Source organism: Kogia breviceps, chromosome 14 (assembly GCF_026419965.1).
Source record: "Kogia breviceps isolate mKogBre1 chromosome 14, mKogBre1 haplotype 1, whole genome shotgun sequence".
Taxonomy (NCBI): Eukaryota; Metazoa; Chordata; class Mammalia; order Artiodactyla; family Physeteridae; genus Kogia; species Kogia breviceps.
This window is the reverse complement of record NC_081323.1, coordinates 54,618,505-54,643,555: the sequence shown is the minus strand read 5'-3', so window position 1 is coordinate 54,643,555 and position 25,051 is coordinate 54,618,505. Positions and strand designations below refer to the sequence as shown.

The 25,051-nt window shown below is 52.5% G+C and overlaps 3 protein-coding genes across 7 annotated transcripts; 2 read left to right on the top strand and 1 right to left on the bottom strand.

Annotated features, from left to right (window-relative positions):
* On the top strand, positions 1-9,844 carry RNPS1 (RNA binding protein with serine rich domain 1). Of its 5 annotated transcripts, none has more exons than XM_059037411.2 (8): positions 1-375; positions 3,286-3,473; positions 3,704-3,859; positions 4,518-4,709; positions 4,900-5,002; positions 5,324-5,477; positions 8,188-8,329; positions 8,925-9,844. In XM_059037411.2, exons 2-8 carry the CDS (start codon positions 3,403-3,405, stop codon positions 9,022-9,024), a joined length of 918 nt encoding a protein of 305 aa, XP_058893394.1. In that variant the 5' UTR covers positions 1-375; positions 3,286-3,402; the 3' UTR covers positions 9,025-9,844. The 5 variants fall into 5 exon arrangements, with proteins under 5 accessions (XP_058893394.1, XP_058893396.1, XP_058893395.1 ...); XM_059037412.2 differs by having other exon boundaries at positions 316-767; XM_067012593.1 differs by lacking the exon at positions 1-375 and adding an exon at positions 1,190-1,204.
* A 1,194-nt stretch (positions 9,845-11,038) lies between these two features.
* ECI1 (enoyl-CoA delta isomerase 1) lies at positions 11,039-21,441 on the top strand. Its single transcript, XM_059037130.2, has 7 exons — positions 11,039-11,138; positions 11,234-11,347; positions 14,041-14,168; positions 18,443-18,589; positions 19,400-19,521; positions 19,619-19,797; positions 21,180-21,441. The coding sequence occupies exons 1-7, from the start codon at positions 11,087-11,089 to the stop codon at positions 21,344-21,346; spliced, it is 909 nt and encodes a 302-aa protein (XP_058893113.1). The 5' UTR covers positions 11,039-11,086; the 3' UTR covers positions 21,347-21,441.
* DNASE1L2 (deoxyribonuclease 1 like 2) lies at positions 20,909-24,653 on the bottom strand. The gene is given in 7 exon segments (XM_059037129.2): positions 20,909-22,979; positions 23,320-23,571; positions 23,690-23,816; positions 23,818-23,982; positions 24,064-24,147; positions 24,226-24,314; positions 24,409-24,653. Coding segments are annotated over 7 exon segments (915 nt in total). The 5' UTR covers positions 24,553-24,653; the 3' UTR covers positions 20,909-22,925.
* Between the last annotated feature and the right edge of the window lie 398 nt (positions 24,654-25,051).

Here is a 25,051-nt window from a genome sequence, read left to right as displayed (position 1 = left end):
GCACGCGCACGGATAGGGGCGGGGCCGCGGCCCCCTTAACCCGCTCCGCGCCAGCCCGCGAGCTGCCAACACAGCGCAGCCCTCCCAGCCCCAGAGAGCTGCCAGCTTGCCGGCCCCATGAGGGGTGCAGCTAGCCCGGGGCATCCCCAGACGCCCCTCCAGAGAGGGAGACAAGAGTATAAGCGCACCGACGCGTCTCTCACCAAAGGCCTTGGCCCTTTAACCCTCTCCTCGCTCGCGCCCATTGGCTGAGGCGGTCTACGTCATCGCTGCGCGCCGGACGACTGTGCCTTCCCGCTCCCTAATCCTGACGCCAGACCGGCGCCCGCCTCAGAGGCTGAGGAGAGCGGGAGGAGGTCGCAGCGGCGGGAAGATGTAAGTAGGGGGAATCCGACCCCATCCAAGCTTCGGGGGCCGCCTGCCAGGGTCGGCAGGACGCATCGTGGAGCCGGCCTGCTCCCCGGCCACGCGGTAACAACGGTGGCCTAGCGGCGCGGCACACGGTTTGAGAATAAAGAGTGTGGCCCGGGGCGGGCTGAGTGGGAGGCGCCGAGGCCGCGGCCCGGAAGTGGTCGGGGCCGCGGCGGGCGGAAAGGCGCCCTCGCTTCGTCCGCTCTACGGCGGGCCCAGTGAGGCCCCCGGAATTCAGAGCAGCCGGGAGCTCGGCCTCCGCCCTCGGGGCCCTCTCGCCAGGCTGGAGACCCAGGCCCGCAACGCCGGGCCCTACCCTGGAAGTGCTCGCGGCCCGGCGCCTGGACGGGGGAGTTGTGAGTGAACGCGGACGGGGGGCGGCGAGGTCGCGTGTGGGGCCGGGGCCGGTGGGTGCGGAGTTGCTTTGTGGGATGCCCTGGGTGACCGACTGACCCTCCCTTCGAAGCCGTTAATTCAAACATCGACTCCACGAACGTCTGCCGGGTTCCTGTGTGCCTTTCTCGGCGCTAGTCCTTGGGGATAGACCCCTAACGTCTTGGAGCTCAGTTTGACGGGTAACCCCAGAAGGGAGGATACGGGAAGGTTAAAATCGATGGAGGAGAGGCGTGGCTTTTTCTCTTTGTTATTTCGCATGAATTGTACCTAAAATGTACTTTTAAATGGGGAAGGTGCTCTGAAGATGTGAGCTGAAACGCCATCTACTCGAGATTTAACTAATTGTTCTCTCCTCTCTCTGGCTGTTGGACGCGCACCTTTCCGGAGGATGGGGGAGGTAATCAAGGTCCTGTGCTGTTACCTGAACTTGTGTAAACAGAGAACCTCAACCTTTGCTTTCTAGTACTCAGGCCACACCCAGCAAAGCGTTCACTTACTCTGTGGTTCTTAATTTTTTTAGCGTTTTAAGAATAACCCGTGGTGCTTGTTTTCACAAAGTACATTAGGGCAGATCTTTAGGACGGCGGTGGGGCCCAGGAATCTGCATTCTGGGCCAATTGATCAATAAGGTAGCCATTGGCCACACGTGGCTATTGAGTACTTGAAATATACCTAGTTCAAATTGAGGTGTTTCAAAGAACTTGGTATGGGGAGGTGTAGGTATTTTATTAATGAATTTGTATACTGATTGGTGAAAAGATAATACTTGGTGTGTAGCCTGTCAAATAAATATATTACTAATAGTTGACTTTAACTGTTAACCAAGATTTTTTTGTAATGCAGCTACTAGAAAATTTTAGAGTACTCTTGTAGCTGGCACTCTTTCTATTGGACAGTGCTGCTCTTGGTGACCCTAATGGGGGCAGTACAGGGACTCCTGTTGAGCATTCAGAGACTGTGTGTGACTTTAGAGTCAAAAGTTTATGTGGGAGAAGAGCCTCCAGAGCCTGTCTTCTAACGTTAGCTAACGTTTATTGAGCCTTAACTCGGTGCCAAATTAACTCCTTTATGGGTTAATATGGTTTATGTCCCTGATAACTGTGATGTGTAGGAACTGTCTGTGTCACTGTACTGATGAGAACTTGAGGCTCAGAAAGGTTAAGTGAATTGTCCAAGGTCACACAACAGAGCTTTGAATCAAACCCAGGCAGGCTGACTCCAGACTCTTAACCGTTGAATTACACTCACTGATTGTCCAAGGACACTAACCTTATCCAATGTTGCCTGCTGGGTATCTATAGTACCTTATTATTTTAAGACAAAACATCTTAAAAAACTTTATAGCCCTGGAAAAGAGCAGCAAAGGTGACATTCTCTTTTGTACTTTCACTTGCATGTCCAGAGCTGGGCACTCTTTTCTTCTGTCAGAATGTTATTCCAGCATTTTGGCAGCACTATTCACGTGGAAACAGCATCCTGATTGGTGTGCTGTGTCCAGGTTACTTACAGCAAGGTGAGCTAGAGGTAGTTGAGCCTGACATCCCGTTATCTTTGCTTGCAACTCAAGCAGATTGTACAAAACCTCACTGGAAATTCTAAAGACAACAGTCCCGAGGAAACAGGGCACATAATTAATTGTTTGTTCTTGAGTAATATTTACTAATGCCGGTTCACTGAGTACATGATTTTGAAAAAATGTGAACATACAGAAAAGTCGAAAAAATTTTGTGCAGTGAATAGCCACATCACCAACACCTAGATTCTACATGATACATTTCTATTACATTTGCTTTATTTATATCTAGCCACTCATCAATCTTATTTTTTCTTGCCTTTCAAAGTAAGTTGCAGACTTTGGTATACTTCCCCCATAACACTTTGATATGCATATCATTAACATTAGTCAGTGTTTACAATGACTACTCTTTAATGGCTTATTTTACTGCTTTTTTAATGTTCGTGGGGAACGTTTCGTTTGTTTGTGTTTGGGTATTAAATGTTTTGATGCCAGTACCGGTCACTTTTGAAATGGTTTTTGCTTCCAGTCATATCACATATTCAATGTATCCTACAAAGATTACAGCAATGAAACAAGAGATCTAATCCTATCAGTTGGGTTTTTCTCTGTTCTGCATGCAAATGTGGTGCTGTAGTATTTCTAAAAGACTGTGGAGGGCTCATCATCATCAAACTTAATGAAAAACGGGCATTGTACCACCTGTAAAATAACAGGACACCACCATCCACACCGTTCCTTAAGAAAAAAACAAACTGAGTTGACGGTTCTACCTGTGCCTCCTGTGGGGGCGGGATCCCCCCGCTGAGGAAACAGTGCTGGTCCCCCATGTGTTCCTGGCTTTGTGGATGCTTGCTGCTTACTGTGTTCCTTGCTCCCTTCTCCTGTGCTCAGCTTTTGACTGCAAAGTAGATATGTTGCCTTGCCAATTTACTCTGTAAATCCTTTTATCTTGTTATTAGGCTGCACTTTGGCGTAAATTGCAATCGATTAGGGATCGTTTCTCAGACTCAAGTTAGAAGTGAGAGTTCAGATAAGTGAGGCCGCCATTGCTGCTTTGAACACCTCAGAAGGGGAGAATGGATTTATCAGGAGTGAAAAAGAAGAGCTTGCTAGGAGTCAAAGAAAATAATAAAAAGTCCAGCACTAGGTAATCCTTCTGTTAGATTTTTCTAGTGCTACTTTGGGGGTGCTCATTGTTAGGGACCCTCAGAAAGGGGAAAATTGGAAATGTCTTGAATTTTACAGTGAAAGTGTCCTAAGCCACAGATCGTTTTGCTCTGTGATTGCCTGGGATTTGTGTAGCCCTTTGGGGTTGTGCTGTTGTTTCAGGGTTCAGTCAAAGGGGCATGTAATCTCATACTCTTCCTCACTATCCAGGGCTCCTTCTCCTACCAAACGCAAAGACCGCTCTGATGAGAAGTCCAAGGATCGCTCTAAAGATAAGGGGGCCACCAAGGAGTCAAGCGAGAAGGATCGTGGCAGGGATAAAACTCGAAAGAGGCGCAGCGCTTCCAGTGGTAGCAGCAGCACCAGGTGGGGCTGACGGGTTAGAGCATTGCCAGGGCCTCGCGTCCACAGCCGCGTCCCTCTTCCGAAAGAGCCCGCAGAGTGCTCTGTCTTCTTATAAAGGAAACACACTCAGATTTTTAATAGAGACTCTAATTTACGGCAAACTGGTTTGGGGTTTGCTCTGATTATATACAGAGGATGGTGTTGGGATTTTTTCTTTTCTAGAGATGTTAAGGAATGGGACATCATGGGGTATGCTTTTCTCTCAAATGCTTTTGATTTAGAGTTGTGATTGGATTGCCCTAGCCTGGAGCTTCCTTTTCCTTCTGTTGAAAACCAGCCTGCGTTAGTCAGTAGCTGCCTTCCAAGCTGAGTTGGTGGCTCTGACTTGCCAGGCTCCTCCTTTACCTCCCAGTAGGCAAGGCTTCTGTGTAGGTCGGAAGCAGCTCATTCTTCCTTCCCATCACTGCACAATATGTATGCTGTTTTCTGTCCCTACCAAGGGCTTTGGCTTAGGGCAGGGATCGGAGGATGTCAGTGTTTGCCCCACTGGGGAAAGCAGTGGGGCTTGAAAATACAAGGCCAGTGGTTCCTCTTGGGAGCATGTGCAGGCTTGTCTGTTCAGTGAAGAAATGTTCCTCCCACCAATTGTCTGTGACCCCCCCTCCCTTTTGCCCCTCAGGTCTCGGTCCAGCTCTACCTCCAGCTCGGGCTCCAGCACCAGCACGGGCTCCAGCAGCGGCTCCAGCTCATCTTCAGCATCAAGCCGCTCAGGAAGTTCCAGCACATCCCGCAGCTCCAGCTCCAGCAGCTCCTCTGGCTCTCCAAGTCCTTCTCGGCGCAGGCATGACAACAGGCGGCGTTCCCGCTCCAAGTGAGCTTCCTTCCAGCACCACTTCTCCACCCAGGAGTAATTGGCTTGGGGGCTCTCCCCCAAACCCTGTGAATTATCTGGGGACCTAAATTAACAAACCAGGGGCTGTAAAGTTACTGTAGTTATTATAAAAAATAGACCAAAAAAGGAGTTTTACTGTCTTAATAGGATTTTTTATTTTTTCAATCAGATCCAAACCACCCAAAAGAGATGAAAAGGAAAGGAAAAGGCGGAGCCCTTCCCCTAAACCCACCAAAGTGCACATTGGAAGGCTCACCAGGAATGTGACCAAGGTGAGGAATCCTGTTTCTGTCCAGTGGACGGTGGGGTGTGTCTCTTTTGCAAATTTTCAGTGGAAAACTGGAGAAGCAAGCCTCTGCCAGAAGGTGAACTTAGAATGTAGCATTTCGGAGGGCTGACTTGGTGATGCATGACCAAGTAGAGTGCATGACCAAGTAGAGCACTGGTTAATTCATTTTAATGAAATATATTATATGTATGTGTTTAGGAGATTTACCCTCAGGTGCCAAGGCTGTAGTCATTGTGTTGGGGGTTCTCTGGCTCTTATACAAGTGATAAGTGGGTGAGCATTAGTGACCCTTCTTTCTCCCTAGGATCATATCATGGAGATATTCTCCACCTATGGGAAAATTAAAATGATTGACATGCCTGTAGAAAGGATGCACCCCCATCTGTCTAAAGGCTATGCATATGTGGAGTTTGAGAATCCAGATGAGGCTGAGAAGGCGCTGAAGCACATGGATGGAGGTGAGTTAAGCCCTGCCAGCTCCCCTCTGAAGACCTGTTTCTTTGTCCCTTGTCCAAGACCAGCTACCCACCACGCATAGTGTGTTTAAAACCAACTTTCAACCTGGCTGCATGTAAGAATCTCCCTGGAGCTCTTTCAAGATTCCAGTTCTTACTCAGTGGGTGTGTGTTTACCAAAAACATGTTTTGTGGAGCATGATTCTTGAAAAAAAATTCATCAAATATGAATATCAATCTGTTAAAGTTTAAGGATCACATGAATGGTTCCCCCCCTACAAGGAGTATATTATGAATACAACGAAGCATCATTTTTATATGGAAATGTTTTCTTTAATCCTCTCTGAGTCATTTTCTCTCTCTCTTTTTTTTTTTTTTTTTTTTTTGGCTGCATTGGGTCTTCGTTGCTGTGCGCGGGCTTCTCATTGCGGTGCTTTCTCTTATTGCGGAGCACAGGCTCAGTAGTGGTGACTTGCAGGCTCTAGAACACAGGCTCAGTAGTTGTGGCACATGGGCTTAGTTGCTCTGCAGCACGTGGGATCTTCCTGGACCAGAGCTCAAACCCGTGTCCCCTGCATTGGCAGGAGGATTCTTAACCACTGCGCCACTAGGGAAGTCCCGAATCATTTTGTCTTTTGCTAACATTTCAGCATTTTTAGGATAACTTCGCTGAATTCACAACTTTTACCCATTTCCCATAGCCACTTTTTATTGGGTAGAATGATTTGTCAACCTTTGAACGCTTGCGAATAGTTTCAAATTTCGAATAGTCTGCATTTGAGGGAATATGGGATTTATCTGTGCCCAGCTCACTGCTGCTGTACTGCAGGCAGCTGGAGCTGAGCCAGGAGTGCCCACAGCACTGTGGGCTGCCAGGCCAAGTGGGAAGGAGAGTCTGAACCCCTTAGAATCTTGGTATCTTTGGAGGCCCTCTTATACACTTGATAAATAGCCTCACAGGTCTTTGGATAATTGCCCTTGAGCTCTGGTAGAGTTTGCATACTACAGGATTTTCCTTGGTACTTAGGTACAACTCTTTCAATCTACTTAAATCCCTCTAGAGTATTTTAGGAGTTAAGCATAAACTATGATCCATCCCTCTACACACATCAGCTCTTGGCTTTGTTGAGTCACGCCTTTGTTTTAGAGACTGTCGATCTTGTGTATTTGATAAGTGTCTGAGCACTTGCTAAAAATTTAGGAGACTTGGGCACATTCAGGATGTGTGTGATTATAAATATTCCATGTTGTCTTAAGATTCTGGTAGGACTTTTCTGTGTGTCCCCGTATCGTGCTGTGCACCACTGAATGGAACAGCTCCCCACTGTCTCCAGAAAGAAAGTGGGAGGGCTTGGCCTTTACTGGTAGCCAGCCAGAGGATGACTTTGTCTCTGTTGTTACACAGTCAGTGCCTGTGAAATCCCTGATTTGGACTGGCTTTTGGCCATGGGCCAGGGCCACCTTAAGCCATATTTACTTAAATTGAGCCTTTCAAGTATGTTGTGAACATAGGTCCAAATTCTTGAGTCACCTTAGTACCTCAGAAGTTCCCTTGAAAGTAGGAGCTGAGAAGATAGAAGACACTCCACCCTTTGGGGGTACACGGGCTGTGCTTGGTCCCCTGAGCAGTCCCTGGGCTGGATCGGGTTGCCTTATCCCCCGGGATTCTTGGGTCTGTGCCTCAGTTTCCTTCGCTCTTTCTTTCCCTGAGGTCCTGCAGTTTCCTTGTGCCTCCATTCTGAGCTGCCTCGCCTTGCCATTCTACGATTTCATTCACATATGTGGTTTTAGTACTTGCTGCACGTGGACTCACCTCCCTGAGGCACTTTTTTCAAACTCTTTAGACAGACTTGACAACTCCTGAATATCCTTTCATTTTATTCCCCACCCCAGAAGTCCCTTCTTCCTCTCAGGCCCCACCTCTCAGGAGATCACAGCTCATCCAAAACCCTGGTGCTGATCATCCTTCACCCCACCCCTGGGCTTGCTCATCTGATCCATCACCAAGCTCCGGTGATTGTACCTCCCCATTATCCCTTGAGTTCTTATGTTTCACCCCCATCTCAGTCCTGCCAAAGCCCCCCGCCAGGTCTCCTCACTGCAGTGCCCCCTTCACATTGCTCTTAAGAAGGAAGTTCAAGTGCAACACCACCTTCCAGCTAAGGGCGGGGGCACAGCTCTTCCCCTCACTTAGCAAATTCCAGGCTGTTCTTTAGGTGTTGACTTGGATGGTACTTCCCATGAAAGGCTATCCCAATGCACTAAGACGAGTCCCCAGGGCTTCCCTGGTGGCGCAGTGGTTGAGAGTCCGCCTGCTGATGCAGGGGACACCGGTTCGTGCCCTGGTCTGGGAGGATCCCACATGCCGCGGAGCGGCTGGGCCCGTGAGCCATGGCCGCTGAGCCTGCGCGTCTGGAGACTGTGCTCCGCAACGGGAGAGGCCACAACAGTGAAAGGCCCACGTACCACAAAAAAAAAAAAAGAAGAAGAAGAAGATGAGTCCCCCATTAGGCTCCCTGCTTCCTGGTAGTTTTCTTTATGAAAACTCCAATAACAGTAATTATGAGGTTCTTTCCATGACCAGAGTAGTTTGTCCTTGTCCCCCCATGCTCCTCCCTGTCTCACTCACCATGGTATGCCCATAGTTGGCATTGGGCCTGGCCCAGGATAGGTGCTTATTAGATATTTTGTGACTTTATCCTTTTTTCAATAGGACAAATCGATGGCCAGGAGATCACTGCCACTGCTGTGCTGGCCCCCTGGCCTCGGCCACCCCCCAGGCGATTCAGCCCTCCCAGGAGAATGCTGCCACCGCCTCCCATGTGGCGCAGGTCACCCCCACGGATGAGGAGAAGGTGAATCACTTTGGGGTCTCACAGGGGACTGATTAGGGCCAATTCCCGTTTATCTTATTTACAAACATAAAGTGAGGATGATGACTTTGGGACCTTGTCCAGCTCTGCCTGTCCCCGGTGCCTCATGATGGAAAGCAGCATTGGCATAGGCAGCCTTCAGAGCTCATCGTGTTCTTTCCAGCTGGGGAAAGGAAGAGCTGCCTGATTGAGGGACCCTCGGGAGGTATGGCCCCTCCCATCTCTCCATGAGAAAACCGGAAGGATGAGAGGAATAGGGGAGAGGCTAACATAACACCCTTGGCAAAGGCCAGTGTCAGGCCATCCTCTGCTAGTGGTGTCAAGCTGCACTTTGCACAGCTCTCAAAGAAGAGGAGAGTGCCTAGGGTCATGCTTTTGGTCTCCAGAACATTTGTGTGTCTCCCAAGGGTTCTGTGTCAGTGACATCCAAAGGGAGCTGTCCTGACTGGAGTGTTGGAGTGTGAAGCTGTGTAGAATTGTTCCCGAAAGAAGGCAGCTTTACCGCTGTGGTCCCAGATGCAGAGCTGCTCCCAGGGCGTGGGTTTCGTGTCTGATATGGTTTCTCCTCTTCCCACAGGTCACGTTCCCCTCGGCGCAGGTCCCCTGTGCGCCGGCGATCCCGCTCCCCTGGCCGCCGCCGCCACAGGAGCCGCTCCAGCTCCAACTCCTCCCGATAAGCAGGGCCACTGAAGCTCTGCCCTGTGACTTGTATCCCATCCAACTCACTTTTGTCACTTTCCTAGCAGAAGGAGGATCAGTAGGAAAGAAATCCCTCACTCAGGGGCAGGCTTCGAAGGTGAAGGCAGTAATTGCTACATTTCCCCTGGCGGCAGAGTTCTGGCTGCAGGAGTGTTGTTGGTTTGGGGTCGTGCTTATAATGATGCCCTCCAGTTTTCTGGCTAGAAAGCTTCCACATTTCTAGTTCCTGAGAGTCAGTTTAGTGGCAAAGCCAGCAGGGATGAGCAGGGGGCTCCAGGCAGTGGTACAGCCCCAGCCTGGGAGCATGTTTTCCCATTCCACAGATGACATGGGGCCCATCTGGTGGGCTGATCGTGCCCTAACCTGTTGGCCTGCAGGGTCCCACAGGAAAGGGTGTGTATTTACACAGCTGCCATTCCTGTTAGCCTGGCCCTGCTCCCCTGCTCGAGTCCTCTTCTGACCTGTAGGGCCAAATACCCAAAATGGTTCTTTTCACGTGTACTCGTGTGTGCACACACACACACACAAACCCACGTCTCCCTTTCTCTCTGAAACTGGTAAGTTGAGAGCCAGCTCTGTCAGTTCATCACAGAACCCCCCGTTGTGTTGGTATTCATGGTGGTCGTGCAGGTTACTTTGGCAATGTGTACATTGCTTTTTTCGCTTTTATTGTACAGTCAGTACTATACATTTTCTGTTTTGAGTTTTGTAACTTTGTAGCATTTTAGATAATGTTGTGTTTGTACTTTGTTGTGTAGAGAAAAGAATTGTGTTGAATAAACCTAGGATTAGAGTGCAGCTCGAGTGTTGCGTTCACTGCCTCCTTCCTGTCCCTTGGCCCCAAAGGCAGCTTCAGTTGTGAGGTAATTAAACATGATTGTCTAAAAAATGTTTTGGTTGCATTCCCAAAGTCACAGCTCCAAAACCTCTCAACCAGAAAAACACTGGAAGTGTTTGAGTGTTGGACTGCTCCTTGGCTAGACACATTTTAGAAAGAGGTGTTTTTTTTGTTTTTCTTTTTTGGCCACACCATGCAGCATGCAGGATCTTAGTTCCCTAATCAGGGATCAGACCTCTGCCGCCTGCACTGGGAATGCTGAGTCTTAACCACTGGACCATCAGGGAAGTCCCAGAAAGAGGTGTTTTATCACCTTTATATCACAGGAGCTTTGAATTCTGCCTGATCAGAAATGTGGATTTCATTTGCTGCTGCTATTTTAGGTGGCCATGGAAAAACTATTTTCCACCTCAAAAACTGGTTTGTTCCACAAGGAACAATTGAAAACACTTAAGATGTTACAAAAACAAGTCTCAGTTGCCGCCCCCCCCCCCCCCGTACTTGGTTAGCCCTTGGCCCTTACAGTGTCCAGTGTTCAAACTGAATGGTCAGAACAGTGTTCAGGCAGGATCAAGCAAATACAAACACGAGATGTACCCTTCCTTGTGGGGAGCACTGCAGTCCCACAGTGGTGTGAGGGCGCCTCACCCCCTTGGGGAAGGTGAAGGGTCAGTTCTTAGTCACCAGGCTATTGCTGCCCCACGCCTGTGGCTAAACCACCAGCTGTGATTCCTGGTCCCCCCACAGGCAGGAGGCGGAGTTCACACTGGCCCCCATCAGCACCCCCTCTAGCATCCTTTCAAGTGCCCACAGCTCTGCTGGCGGCTCTGCGGGGCCGCAAGCTGCTGGGGTCCCCACAGTCCCTGACTTACCGCTCAGCTCACAACCCTCTCCGGGACTCGCACACTCCGTGACTTACGTGTGGTCCCGGGCCTGGGCGGCTCGATCTTTGCGTGGTAGCGCAGCAGCGGGTCGTGGGGAGCGCGGCGTCTGGCCTGTCCGTGTCTTCCTACCTGCGCCCCTTTACCCTGCAGCCCCAGCGCCCTGCTCTGTTAAGCCCGAGGCTCCGCCCGCTCGGGCCTCCGACCGCGGCCTTGACCGGGCGCAGCCCCTGCCTCCCGGAGGAGAGGCCTAGGCCCTGGGGGCGGGGCGGGCGGCAAGGCCACACCCCGGCGCCGCGACCCCGATCCAGCGCGGTCAAGATGGCGCTAGCGGCGGGAACCCGCGTCTCCTCGCGTGCCTTGCTCCGCCCGTGTGCGTGACCCGGGGCGGGGGCCGGGTTGGGTAGGGGTAGGGGCAGGGGCCGTGTGGGCGCGGCAGGCTAACTGGCCTCGCGCTGCCCTCCGCAGGGGCCCTGCTCTGGGGCGCGACCATCAGGCGGACGAAGCCGGCGGCCGGCGGCGGAGACAGCGCGCGGCGCTTCGGGACCCAGCGGGTGCTGGTGGAGCCGGACGCAGCCGCAGGTAAGCGTCCGGAGCGCGGTCTCCCGAGCGCCCGGCCGCCCGGCTGTGGGGAAAGAGGGGGGCGCTGGCGGCAGAGCGGGCTTCACTGGGCAGTGCGTTTTATCTCCCCCAGCTCCAGGCCCAGACCTGGAATCCAGACTCGGGAGAACGCTCGAATTTCTAAAGCCCACGGGATAAAGCCCAATTTTAAAGGCAGTTTCTGTTGAGTTCAAAGCTTAAGGGTCATCAGTCTAGGTGTTTTCGCCCCCCAGTTCATTATGAAGATAAAAATATTTCAGTTTTTAAAGTTTGGGGCATGTGCTCCTTAAGCTGTTAAATTGGGAACTAAAATAATTGGAAGTATTTCAGAATAAAATATTTTAATTTTTCTTAATACTCCCAAATGGCACAGAACCCAGCAGATATTTTTTTAATTAAAGCCAGGAACCACAAGTGGAATCACTCCTACCCACTCCCATCATCAGAACACCTCCTAAAAGTCTCCAAGGGGGATTTTAAAAAGATAGAACAAGCACTTTTGAAAGAGAAACCAGTGCTTTCTCTACCAGAGAGCACTTCAGAGCTGGGTCCTGAGCAGGCTTGGCATCGGAGGCGTGCAGTGTCAGATTTTAGGACAAGCTGTCTCATGACCTCCCAGCTCCTGGCTTCAGCCTTTCAAGATGCCCCCATCCCCACTCCACTCTGGCTTGGCAGGGAGCCAAGCTCCTCCCCAAATGAGGCTACAGTCTCAGCCCCCCTGAGTCCCCCAGACACACACAGGTTGTGCAGCGCTGCCTGTGCCTGGACTGCTGTCAGGGCACCCACCGTGTTCCTTGGTTCAGTTCTCTAGTTTAGCTCCTTTCTGGGATGGGGGCTGCCCGAGCCAGGTGATGAGGGGCCCAACTACGAGTCCAACAAAAACCTGAGTTTCTTAAAGGATCGTTTCTGTGACAGATTTGAATATATATCAAAAATTGCATAAAACACATTTTTAAAGTATTGGAGTAGGTGGTGGTGGTTGCACAAGATTGTGAATATACTTAATACCACTTAATCGTACAGTTTAAAATGGTTTGAATGGTAGACTTTCTGTTATGTAAACAAGTAAGAAAAAATTATCAGTGAGACAATTTTTTACCAAAGTGCTTTCCCACCCCACCGTGGAAGAACTCGCTAGCTTCATCAGCTTATCGTAGTAGAAGGTTGAGTTTGAGGTCAGAAAGCCAGGCTTGGTTCTGTCCTCACTGCCAGACCTGGGTAAGCTTCAGGCATCTTGAGGCTTGGAGGAATTAATGGAATAAAAGTGCTTTTTAAAACGTTTTCATTTGAGACTTCCCTGGTGACACAGTGGTTAAGCATCTGCCTGCCAATGTACGGGACACGGGTTCGATCCCTGGTCTGGGAAGATCCCACATGCCATGGAGCAACTAAGCCTGTGTGCCACAACTACTGAGTCTGTGTTCTAGAGCCCACGTGCCACAACTGCTGAAGCCCATGTGCCTAGAGCCCATGCTCTGCAACAAGAGAAGCCACCGCAATGAGAAGCCCACACACCACAACAAAGAGTAGCCCCTGCTCGCCGCAACTAGAGAAGAGCCTATGCGCAGCAACAAAGACCCTATGCAGCCAAAAATAAAATAAATAAATAAATTTTTAAAAAAGAAAAAAGAAACTTACCTCCGAACCAAGTTTGGGGAGCTCACTTCTGAAAGTTTTGATTGCTTCTTATGTGTACATGTACATACCTGTAGCCAGTTAATAATTACCTCTTCCTCATAAATCATAGGTCTCAAAAGAGTCTCTTTGCCTTCAGGACTTAATTCTCATTCCTAGAGAATGGTTTGTGTTAACTATCCAGAGATTTCCAAGGCCTTGACCAGGGAAATGTAACCTAAGTGAACGGTGGCATTTCTGAAGCCCTTGGGGTCTGCCCTTGGGCCAGGCAGTGAGAGCAGATGGCTCCAGCCAGCCCAGGCCAGCAGCTGCACTGTCCACAAGGGCAGGCCCTGCCACTCCTGCTTTCCCTGCTGCTGGCAGTATAAATGAATAGATGGAGCGTTTAAGAACATCTGACCCCTGATATTCTTACTCTCAATCCTTAAACAAGCATAAATCAGAGGCCGCCACTGGAGTTCCTCCTTGCACATCTGGTTCTTAGAGTTTGCTCACTTAAGAAACTAAGGCCATTTCCTATTCCCCTGAGGATGTAGGACTTACATCTGGGAGAAAAAGATCAACAAAAATTTGTACATGAATGTTCACGGCAGTATTACAGTGGCCAAAAGGTGGAACTAACCCAAGTGTCCATCAGCAGATGAATGGATAAGCAAAACATGCTGTACACAGATAATGGAACGTTATTTGATCTTAAGAAGGAATGAAGCACTGATGCATGCTACTACATAAATGAACCTTGAAAACAGTAAATGAAGACAGATATAAAAGGTCACATGATTCCACTTATATGAAATGTCCACAATTGGCAAATCCATAGGAACAGGAAGGAGATTACTGATTGCCAGGGGCTGGAACAGGAGGAATGGTAACTTCTGATGGGTACAGGGTTCCCTTTATTATAAGGTATATGAATCTCACCTCAATTTAAAAAACCCAAAATCTGTGTAGCTTTCCATGGCCTGGTTGAGAGTGCAGGGTAGTTGGGGGTACCTTTCCCATGCTGGGTATGAGTTTTGTCCTCTTCATTTTCAAACTAGGGGTCGCCGTGATGAAGTTCAAGAACCCCCCAGTGAACAGCCTCAGCCTAGAGATGCTGACAGAGTTCATTATCAGCCTGGAGAAGCTGGAGAATGACAAGACCTTCCGAGGCGTCATCCTGACTTCGGTGGGTGCTCCTTAGCTCCCCCAAGGCCCCAAGTTCTCAGGTTGTAGTCCAGACTCGGGAGCCCTCCTGCACACTTCACATGGTAGAGAAAACCGAGGAGGCCCAGGCGTGGGTGCCACCACAAGGGGCTTCCAGGGGTTGTAGTCCTGGGTGTGGGGGCTCGAGGGGGCCGTGCCATGGGCAGCTGGTTCTCCCACAGGAGGCTGATCCCTAGTTCCTAGGCCACCTCCCAGGTCTTGCAGTTGTGGAGCCAGACCTGGGGCAAGCCTCGGCCCTCCACGCCCTGGGCCAGGATGTAGGTGAGGGCAGGTGACGTTTCTGCAGGATACCCTTGAGGCCACGTGACCTCACGAAGGGTGGACCCTGTGCAAACTTGGCAGCAGCTTCATGGGGACCCGCCCAGGCTGGCCCCAGTGACGGTGCCCATCCCCAAAGCTGTGCCCTCCATTCCCGTCTGGGCAGGTCCTAGAGTTGAGGTCTCAGAGGGCAGGCTTTTCCCTTCTGAATTCTCGAGGGGAATGGGAACGGCAACATTTCCCCTACAAGCCAGCAAATGCTGGTAACAACAGGACTTTGTTGGGTCAGGAAGAGCGCTGGGGTCACCTTTCAAGTTAGAAGGAGCCACAGACAGCATAAGCGTCGCGCAAAGCTAAGTGCCACGATACTAGAGACCAATGGGAACACCTTGGCTCCGCCGTCATTAAAGGTGCAGGAAGCAGACGGTCAGAGCCTGCTTCCTGCACCTTTTAGGCCAAGGTTTAGAAGGTCCACTGTGGGCTCGCACCTGCTTCCTTAAACCCTCAGATTGTCCTGGGGTGGCGTGGAGTTGCAGCTCTGGAGAGCCTGGCTGCCTCTGACGAGGGGACCCATCACTGTGCTGGAGGCACGGACCAGCAGGGGACCCTCAGGGGCTGGCCTGATGCACGCACCCAGTGCATCCCATGAAGCTGGGGTTTGCAGAGCCAAGCCTTGCCCCATCCCATGGGAGTGAGGTGACCTTATTTCTCCAAGGGTAGGACTGATACTGGGTGTAGATCATTTGAGGAAACTTTCTAGCCTGCCTAGAGATGCTGAAATTGCCTAGGAACTTTTCACCCTGGATAATTCCTGAAAGTAATCCATTTAAGGTGGCATTTCATAGCCTGATGTTTTCTTTATTATGCTCTGAAAATGAGAGAATTGCATGTCACCAAAGATAGGACCTTTAGAACAAAAGAGGGGAAGACCCATCGCTTGTCCAGGACCCCAGCTCCTGTGCTCTGGAGACAGGAAGCCAGCATTTGTCCTTCCAGAGCCTACGTTCTCCCTGCGACAGTGTCCTCCCCTCCAGCAATGTGTCTGCGCCTCCTGTTCTGTATCCAGTGCCTCCTGTGTACGTAGCACAAGGCCTGGCCCAAAGTGGGTCCTCAGCAAATGTTTTGGAAGAACTTGTGTTAGTTGGGGCCACCTTAACGAAGGACCACCAACGGGGAGCAGTGGGGCAGAACAACAGAAATGTATTCCCTCATAGTCTGGAGGCCACAGGTTCAAAATCAAGTTGTCAACAGGGCCAATCACATCTAGAGGCCGTGGGGGAGAATCCTTTGCTTCTGCCAGCTTCGGGGGACCCCTGGGGTCCTGTACTTGTTTCCACGTGGCCGTCTGCCCTGTCTCTGTGTCTGAATTCTCCTCAGAAGGACACCAGTCAAAGGATTTAGGACCCCCATACTCTGGTATGACCTCATCTTAACTTGATCTCATCTGCAAAGATGCTGTTTCTGAATAAGGTCACATTCTCGGGTACTGGGGTGAGGACTTGACCTTGTCTTCTTCGGGGACACGGTTCGGCCCACTACAGACATGTTGCTGAATCACAGAAATCACGGAAATAGGCCAACCCATATCCGTTTTCATCTGTCTGGCAGAGGCCATCCTCAGCTGGGATTAATGTGTTCGTTTCTCTCACATCCAGAATAGAGTTCTTTGCCTTTGCTTCCCTCCAGCGCCAGGACTGTGGGCAAGTGCTGTCAGCCCCTCCAGCTTCTGTGCTGAGAAATGAATTGAATTGGGGAGGCAGTGGGGAGGGGGGAGCGAGGAGCTCATGGTGGGAAGAGATTAAGGAGGAAGGCTGAAAAGCTGAATGTCAGTCCTACCACATCCTCAGAGCAGGAGCAGCTCCATCCCCCTGCTGTCCCATCCCCCCACCCCCCACAGGCGCTGGCTCATGGGTCCCTGCTCCTGCCTGTGAGACAGCAGGATGTGGTGTACCGACCACCAGCCTTCCCATCCCTGTGGGGCCTTTTTAGTGACAGGATTGGAATATGGTCCACGTAAACAAAAGGCCAGCCTGCTGGTATCCATGCACACACAGGCACGTGTGTATATGAGAAACACAGAGCCACGTCTATGCCCTACACTGCAACTTGCTTTTGTCGCTTAATATAAGGATGTAGAGGACTTCGAGTGTGGCTGCCCCTCCTCACAGACACTACAGGCAGGGAAGGGGGTTCGGTCATTGCTGCAGCAGCACATGGTGACCACGGCCAGTGCTGGTTAGTGATCAGCAACCCCAGGTGCGGTGTTCTCGGGTGAGGGCTGGGGAGCTGCCCCTCCCCTGGCCTGCATTCTTGACAGAACACCCAGAACCTGGTGCCCATGCCCAGAAGCACCTTCTGCCTTGGTCTGCGCTCCCCACCCCTGGTTCAGCGGCTGTGTTGGGGCCTGAGGCGTCCACACAGGACACACGTGCCTTACAGATCCTCCTCCAGGCCTCTGTCTCACGTGTGACAGCCCAGGGCAGAGGTCTGTCTTTTTTTTTTTTTTTTTTTTTAACATCTTTATTGGAGTATAACTTTTACAATGGTGTGTTAGTTTCTGCTTTACAACAAAGTGTATCAGTTATACATATACATATGTTCCCATATCTCTTCCCTCTTGCGTCTCCCTCCCACCCTCCCTATCCCACCCCTCTAGGTGGTCACAAAGCACCAAGTTGATCTCCCTGTGCTATGGGGCTGCTTCCCACTAGCTATCTATTTTACATTTGGTAGTGTATATATGTCCATGCCACTTTCTCACTTTGTCACAGCTTACCTTCCCCCTCCCCATATCCTCAAGTCCATGCTCTAGTAGGTCTGTGTTTTATTCCCGTCCTACCCCTAGTCTCTCCATGACATTTTATTTTCTTAGATTCCATATATATGTGTTAGCATACGGTATTTTTCTCCTTCTGACTTACTTCACTCTGTATAACAGACTCCAGGTCTATCCCCCTCATTACAAATAACTCAGTTTCATTTCTTTTTATGGTTGGGTAATATTCCATTGTATATATGTGCCACATCTTCTTTATCCATTCATCTGTTGATGGACACTTAGGTTGCTTCCATGTCCTGGCTGTCATAAATAGAGCTGCAATGAACATTTTGGTACATGACTCTTTTTGAATTATGGTTTTCTCAGGGTATATGCCCAGTAGTGGGATTGTGGGATTGTATGGTAGTTCTATTTGTAGTTTTTAAAGGAACCTCCATACTGTTCTCCATAGTGGCTGTATCAATTTACATTGACCAGACTGCAGTCATGACATAAGTTGGTCCATCTTTTTTTTTTAAACAGAAACCATTTTATTTTATTTATTTACTTTTGGCTGTGTCGGGTCTTAGTTGCAGCACGTGGGATCTTTCGCTGTGGTGCACGGGCTTAGTTGCCTGTGGCCTGTGGGATCTTAGTTCCCCGACCAGGGATCGAACCCACATCCCCTGCACTGGAAGGCAGATTCTTAACCACTGGACCACCAGGGAAGTCCCAAGGTCTGTCTTCTTGACTGCTCACCACTCCCTCCTTCCCTGGCCGGGTCCTGACAGCTGCACCTTCCGGCCTGCACTGGAGTCTGCAGTTTGCTTTTGAGGTAAATCAGAACGTGTGTCCCCTACGACTGTCAGGAGTCCTCCCTCGCCCCTGAGTTCCTCTGCTCAGGATGAGTACAGAGGTATGCACAGAGTCCGGTGTGTTTATGTCCCTCGGGGAGCACCTGGCCCTGCTGCCTTTTCTTCCAGTTTGAAGCTGGAAAGGGAAGAATATCCCAGGATGCAGAAGGAACAGAGTCCAAGGGAGGTCCAGGCTGCCTCCCTGGAGCCCCCAGGTCTGGGCTTCTGGGGGCAGCCTCCTGCTGCCTGAGCATGACCTCAGCTCCTCTGTCCCTTGAGCACCTGTGGGCTTCCTGGGCCCTAGGGCTGTGTTGGCACCGTGGGGCAGACTCTGATGGGGCCCCTGCCCCCCCCCCACCTCCCCAGGACTGCCCCAGGGTCTTCTCCGCAGGCCTGGACCTGAGGGAGATGTGCGGGAAGAACCCGGCCCACTATGCCGAGTACTGGAAGGCGGTGCAGGAGCTGTGGCTGCGGCTATACCTATCCAACCTGGTGCTGATCGCCGCCATCAACGTAAGTGTCCCCGCTCCCGAGGGGACTCTGTGGCTCGCTGCGGGCCAGCCCTTAGGGTGGGGGTGGACATGGCCCTGCCCTCAGGAAGCCCTTGGAGAGGAAGGGGGCAGTCAGGAGACCCTCAGAGGTGCACAGGTCAGCTTGCCATTACAGACCAGGTGAAGGGGGGGCCTAGAGGTGGGGTTGGGGGGGGACTTGCTCACTGAGGTGGGGGTGAGTGGGGGGGACAGAAACCAGGGCCCATGGTCGACGTGGCCCAGCAGGAGGGTTATGAGGGTAGGGGCAAGTGGGGGATCAGATCTACATTTTGGGAATATCACCTTGGCCTAACCTGGGGAAGGCAGGGGTGGGGCTAAGGCCAGAGGTGCCAGGAGGGCCTGAGGTGGGTGGAGAGGAGGGATGGCCAGAGTCAGGAAGACTCCATGGGGTGAGGTGGCTGCTAACGGCCTCTGTTCGGGGCAGTGGATGTGTGAGATGAGGGCAGAGTGAGGTAGGGCCTCGGAGGACCTCCTGCTGGAGGAAAGGAGAGGAGAGGCCGCTTGCTGCCCTGACATGAGCCTGAGAAAAGAGGGGGTGTTCTGGGCCTGAGCGCTGGCTGCCCTGCCAGTGCCTGCGGCATCAGGCTGATGGGCAAGCCGGAGCCCATTGTGTGCACACCCCCAGACAGTGTTGGTACAGCATCCTGGGGGCTGGAGGCACCCAAGAGCTCACAGCCACCTGAGCCCCTTCCTTGGGACCCTGGCTCTCTGGAAGATGACCAGAACCAGCCACAGCAGCACCCAGAGCCCGGTGGTCCCGCTTCCCCTTCAGGGAGCCTGCCCGGCCGGAGGCTGCCTTATCTCCCTCACCTGCGACTACCGGATCATGGCTGACAACCCAAAGTACCTCATGGGGCTGAATGAGACACTGCTGGGCATCGTCGCCCCCTTCTGGTAAGGCTGGGGGCTGTACCCACACTCCACCAGGCCCGGGGCTGAGCCCCCGCTCCCGGGAGCCCTGAGCCCACCGTGAGTGGGTGTCTGCTTCCAGGTTCAAAGACACCCTTGTGAACACCATTGGGCACCGTGCCTCAGAGCAAGCCCTGCAGCTGGGGTTGCTCTTCCTGCCAGCAGAGGCCCTCCAGGTGGGCCTGGTGGACCAGGTGGTGCCTGAGGACCAGGTGCTGAGCACAGCACTCTCGGTGATGGCCCGGTGGATGGCCATTCCAGGTGAGGGGCATGGGGGCGGGGGGGGGGGGGGGGGGGGGGGGGGGGAGATGGGCAACAGCTGTGGGTACCAGTGGGCAAGTAGAGCCCCGTCCCCTCCCCAGCCTGGAGCCTCTGATGAGACAGGAAGTTCTCAAGCAATTCAGAAATGAGCCATTCACAATAGCAGACTGACCTAGCGTCCTGAGGCTGATGTAACAAATTACCACAAGAGGGGGAGTTGCGATGGGGTAGGGTCCTTAAAACAAGGGAAATGCATTCTCTCAGACTGGAGGCCAGAAGTCTAAAATCGGTGTGGGCAGGCCCTTGCTCCTGCCAGAGGCGCCGGGGGAGGCTCCTTCCTGCCTCTTTCAGTTTGGGGGGCTCCAGGCATCCTTGGCTGTGGCTGCGTCACTCCCATCCCTGCTGTGTCTTCACATGTCCTTCTCCCACAGTGTATCTCTATATCTCAGAGCTCCCTCTCCTTTTAAGGACATTTGTCCCTGGATTTAGGGCCCACCCTGAATCCAAGATGATCTCAGTTACACCTGCAAAGACCTTTTTCCTAATAAGGCCTCTTGCACATACTTTTTTGGGGTCCACTGTTCAACCCACTATACAGACAACTGGAAACAGCTTGTGTGTCTGTGTATAGAAATAGGGCTGCTTGGGACTTCTCTGGTGGTCCAGTGGTTAAGATTGCCCGCTTCCACTGAAGGGGGTGCAGGTTCGATCCCTGGTCAGGGAACTAAGATCCCACATACAGTGTAGCCAAAAAAAAGAAATAGGGCTGCTTATATCAACTATGGTAGAAACCAGGGATCAGCAGGCTATCTGTAAAGAGCCAGAGAGATTTTCGGCTTTGTTGGTCACATGGTCTCTGCCATAACTACGGCTCCAGAGCAGGAGGGCGGGCTTAGAGCACGTGAACTAACAAGCATGTCTGTGTTCCAATAAAGCCAGGCCACGGAATTCTGAATTTCATGTAATTTTCACTTATCACAAAATATTACCCTTTTAAAATTTTTTCCATCTATATAAAAATGTAAATCCCATTCTTGGCTCTTGAGCTCTGGGGGGCCAGGTTTGCCAATGCCTGACACAGACAAATGCCTGAATACAGTCCAGCCATTAATTATGTTGTAAAAGAATATTTAGTGACATGGAAAATATTGCCGACAATATAGTTGAGGAAAAATAACAGGTTAAAAAGGCAACTTGCACAATATCGTCCTGGAAATCGATGGACAGTAGGGAACAGGTGGCTTTCATTTTCTTCTCTTTGCTCACTTGAATTTTCTAAGTTTTCTACCGGAGTTTCAGTTGAAACTCTCTTGGAAAGCTTGGGAATACCACTGTCCCGGAGCAGAGCATGGGTTTTCACAGGTGGGACCCATCTTCTTTAGATCACGCTCGACAGCTGACCAAGAACATGATGCGAAAGGCCACGGTAGACCGCCTGGTGAAGCAGCGCGACGCGGACATCCAGAACTTTGTCAGTTTCATCTCCAGAGACTCCATCCAGAAGTCCCTGCAGATGTACTTAGAAAAGCTCAAACAAAAGAAAGGCTAAGGGTGGGCTGCCCATGCAGGTTTTTTAGCCGTATGTGCCCTTCTGGGGGCCCTGTGGTTCCAAGGGATTTAAAGAAAGCGTTTTCCAATTTAAAAGTACTTTTAGCTCTTTGTTTTGCTCATCTCCCTAAAAGTCCTGTTCCTTGTAGCCATAGTCCCAAGGCCTGTGCTTGGTGGGTGGGCAGGTGGGCACAGCTGGCAAGCAGTGTCTTGATTTGGGAATCATAAACTGGTAGGTGGCACCCTTCTGGACCTCAGCGATGTCACCGTTGAGTGTCTCCTCTCCCAGAGCAGAATAAAGTCCTTGAGTTTCCCATCCCTGGCTGGTGGGATGCCTGACTGCTGGAGGCATAAGGCCAGGTAGTTGTGGGCCCTGGCAAGCCACACAAGAAAAGGAAAAGGGAAAAGCCCTTGGGCCGCCATGTTTTTCTGCTTGGATGGAAAGCCTGTATAAATTTCAGAGAAATTGGGTGACTTGGAGAGGGAGGAGGGAGGCATTTTACAAGTGTCCTAAATCTTACTTTAGAAAGATCTAGCAAGAAAAGTTTGTTCAAGTTCTTGAAACAAAGGTTTTTCCCTCCCATACAATTCAGGCCAGTTAAATTCTGCCAAAGATGAGATGCTTCGAAAACCAGAAACCTCATCGGGCCCCTGTCAGTTACACTGTGTACCCCAGTTCTGCTTGTTCCCAATCCTCAGGTGATGGGCTTACTCAGGGTGCAGGCCACTGTCCTCCCTGCTGAGTCCTTGCCCAGGCCAGGGCTCCTGAGGAAGAAGCTACCAGGAAGGCACCTTTGAAGGGGCTGTACCACTGTGAACTGTTCAGGTTCTGTGGGCAGGACCTTAACCCAACCTGCCTGCTCACCAGTGAGGAGGCTCTCCACATGTCCCAGCGCCGCCAGCCGGCTGGTTGCAGGGGTCCAGCCTTCTTGACCTCCCCTCCGCCAACTGCAGTGCTGGGTAGAAAAGGACCCTCATACACGAGTGCCTGTGAGTGGCCTGCAGGCCTGGGAACCGGGGCCATAGAAGGAACACTGAGGACTTGGAGGTTGGCCTTGCACATGCACGTCCACCCTACCTGTGTGTGAGCACTTACCCCCAGCTGCACTCAGTACAGGTGCCTGAAAACATTTAGTTTTTAGAAAGAAAGAGCAGGGAGCTTCAGCCAGTGAGCACAGGAGCTGCCTTCTGGAGCCAGCCTGGTCTGGAGGTGGTCAGTTGGCTGTCCCTGTTCCCTAAGTGGGCTGGGACTGGGGACCTGCTGGGCTGCAGGACCAAGGTTTGTGTCCCAGAAGAGCTGAGTCCTAAGAAAGGACATGAAGGCGTCGGAGCCAACATGCGTGTGTGGTCCTGCCTGAGTGTTCGCTGTTTATTGAGCTCAGCTGTGTGCCCAGTGCTCTACGAGGTGCTTCTCACAACCTTATGAGGTAGTGGTGGCAGCCCACTTCACAATGGGGAAACTGGCTCCGAGTACTCCCATCACTTGTCCAGGCCCAGCTGACCGTACCCTGCAGCCCTGTGGGGCTTGCTTCTTGTGGCCAGAGTCTGTAGCAGCCTGCCCTGGCCAGGCTTCAGGGCTGTCAGTGGGACTTGAGGGTCACCTCCACAGGAAAATGGTCACTGATGGCCAGGGCCTGGAGGGAGAAGGGGCCAACCCTGAGGCCCTGCTGAGCAGCCAGTCCTCCCTCAGGCTCCACCCCAGAAAACTGCCCCCCCCCAGGAAGGGGCCCACTGGGGGTGGGGTAACAGACCAGCAAGGCCTGGGCTATCCATCCCAGCTGCGTGGGTTGGGTGGGAGCATGGCCTCTGGACCCCACTCGGGGGAGGTAAGGAGCTTCCTGTACTGCCATCCCAGATTTGTTCCATTCAGCCAGAACTGAACCTCTAAGAGCCTTTTCTAGAAACACTAGTGCAGGGAGGGGGGCGCCAGGTGTACTGAGGTTGGGCCTTGCTCCTACTGGGCCCAGCACTTGCCTGAGCCTGGTACAGGCCAAATTCCTTCTGGAAGTCGTGTACAGCGGCCGACTGGGGCTTCAGGCTGCTGCGCAGGTGGGCACCGCAGACCACGATGCGGTCGTAGGCACAGTCTGAGTTGCCCACTGTGGTGTCAGCGCTATCCAGGATGAGCCACTTGAAGACCTCACTGCTGCGCAGGCGGATGGCCGGCCAGTCCTGAGCCTGCACGTAGCTACAGTCGGCGTTAAAGTCTCCTAGAAACAGCATGTCCTGTGGGGCACCGCGGAACCGGGTCTGAGCCTGTGGGAGGGGCCGTGTGCGCAGAGCCTCACGCCTGTAGCCAACCCCCAGGACGCGCCTCCGGGACCGTGCTGACATAGGGGCTTACGTCGGTGCCCCACTTGTCTATCACGTCCAGGTACACATCGTAGAGCGCGTCGATCTCGGCCACAGCTTGGTGTGGCGCCGCGTGCAGCGGAATCAACACTAACTCCTCGGCAGCTGCAGGAGGAGGTAGATGTCAGGGACTGGGACGGGGCCTGTGGGACGGGTGGGGCCTGTGGGACGGATAGGGTCTCACCTGACCCAGGTGCTGAGAACTTGACCACGAAAGGTTCACGACTGAAGGCGTCCTCCGGGTCCGGGTACTGGTACGTGTCCACGACCGACACCGCGTCCTTCCTGGGTGTAGAGGGTGGGTGGGCGCCCTAAGCGGGCCCCCTCCTGACCCGCGCACCCCTTCCCCGCGTCCCCGCCCCTCACCTGTAGACGAACAGGTATGTTTCCTTATACTGGTCCTGACCCAGGGGTTCACTGCTCACGAAGCTGTACTCGTGCCTGGACACGCTGCGGAGACACAGGCCAAGCCCGGGGTCAAGGCATCGCTCCAAGACCTGGGCCCACGTTGGGCCCTGCCCGCCATACCTGTTGATCAGCTCCATGAGCACGGATACGGCGCTCAGGTCGGAGTCCCGCACCTCCTGTACCAGCGTGATGTCATAGCCAGCCAGGATCTGGGGGAGGGGCCGGCAGTTGCAGGGTCAAGTGTGCGCGGCAAATTAGTCCGCGGAGCCCAGCTGCAACCCCGCCCGAGGTCCCCAGCCTCACTTGCGCGATGATGCCGCTGCAGGCCGGGTCCGACACTTTGCTGTCGCCAAAGCTCCGGATGTTGAAAGCTCCGATGCGCAGCGCCGCGTCTCCAGCAGCCCCTAGCGCCCAGAGCGCGGCCAGTAAGGCCAGGGGCCCGCCCATGGCGCAAAGCAGGCAGGCTTAGAGGGACAGACACGGCCCGCGTGAGCGCGGACATGGAATCGGACACACCAGCCCACCCTTCTCAGTCCCGGCTGCTGAGACGCAGGGGCCGGGCAGGTTCTGCCACCCATTGGTGGCTGGCAGGAAGGCATATCCTCCTCTTGCCGTTCTCCAGGTCTCCCCAAGGTGGTGGGCTGGGCTTACGGCCGTGGCCGTTCTCCTCCGTGGGGAAACTGAGGCCCAAATATTGAGATTCCATTCACACCCAGCCCCCCGCGGCACAGCACCACCACCCCCACCAGACTCACCTGAGGGATGTGGATTGGCTGTGTCAGAGGCTTAGGATCTGGGTCCCAGTAGAAGTCAGAGGTCCCAGCTGGGGGTGTGTCTGCTGCACGGAACAGACTGCAAGGGCTTGGTCTAGCAGCAGCTCTGGCGCCCCAGCTCCGTGAGTATTTGAAGCCCTGGTCCAGGGAGGGGCCAGGACTGCACTGGGTCC

Excerpts from the sequence above, each read along its gene's own strand:
- RNPS1 (XM_059037411.2), top strand. The coding sequence starts at position 3,403 with ATGGATTTATCAGGAGTGAAAAAGAAGAGCTTGCTAGGAGTCAAAGAA. Across the intron at positions 4,710-4,899 it reads AGGCGGCGTTCCCGCTCCAA|ATCCAAACCACCCAAAAGAG; the intron begins GTGAGCTTCCTT and ends TTTTTCAATCAG. Across the intron at positions 5,003-5,323 it reads TCACCAGGAATGTGACCAAG|GATCATATCATGGAGATATT; the intron begins GTGAGGAATCCT and ends CTTTCTCCCTAG.
- ECI1 (XM_059037130.2), top strand. The coding sequence starts at position 11,087 with ATGGCGCTAGCGGCGGGAACCCGCGTCTCCTCGCGTGCCTTGCTCCGC. Across the intron at positions 11,348-14,040 it reads GGAGCCGGACGCAGCCGCAG|GGGTCGCCGTGATGAAGTTC; the intron begins GTAAGCGTCCGG and ends TTTTCAAACTAG. Across the intron at positions 14,169-18,442 it reads GAGGCGTCATCCTGACTTCG|GACTGCCCCAGGGTCTTCTC; the intron begins GTGGGTGCTCCT and ends CCACCTCCCCAG.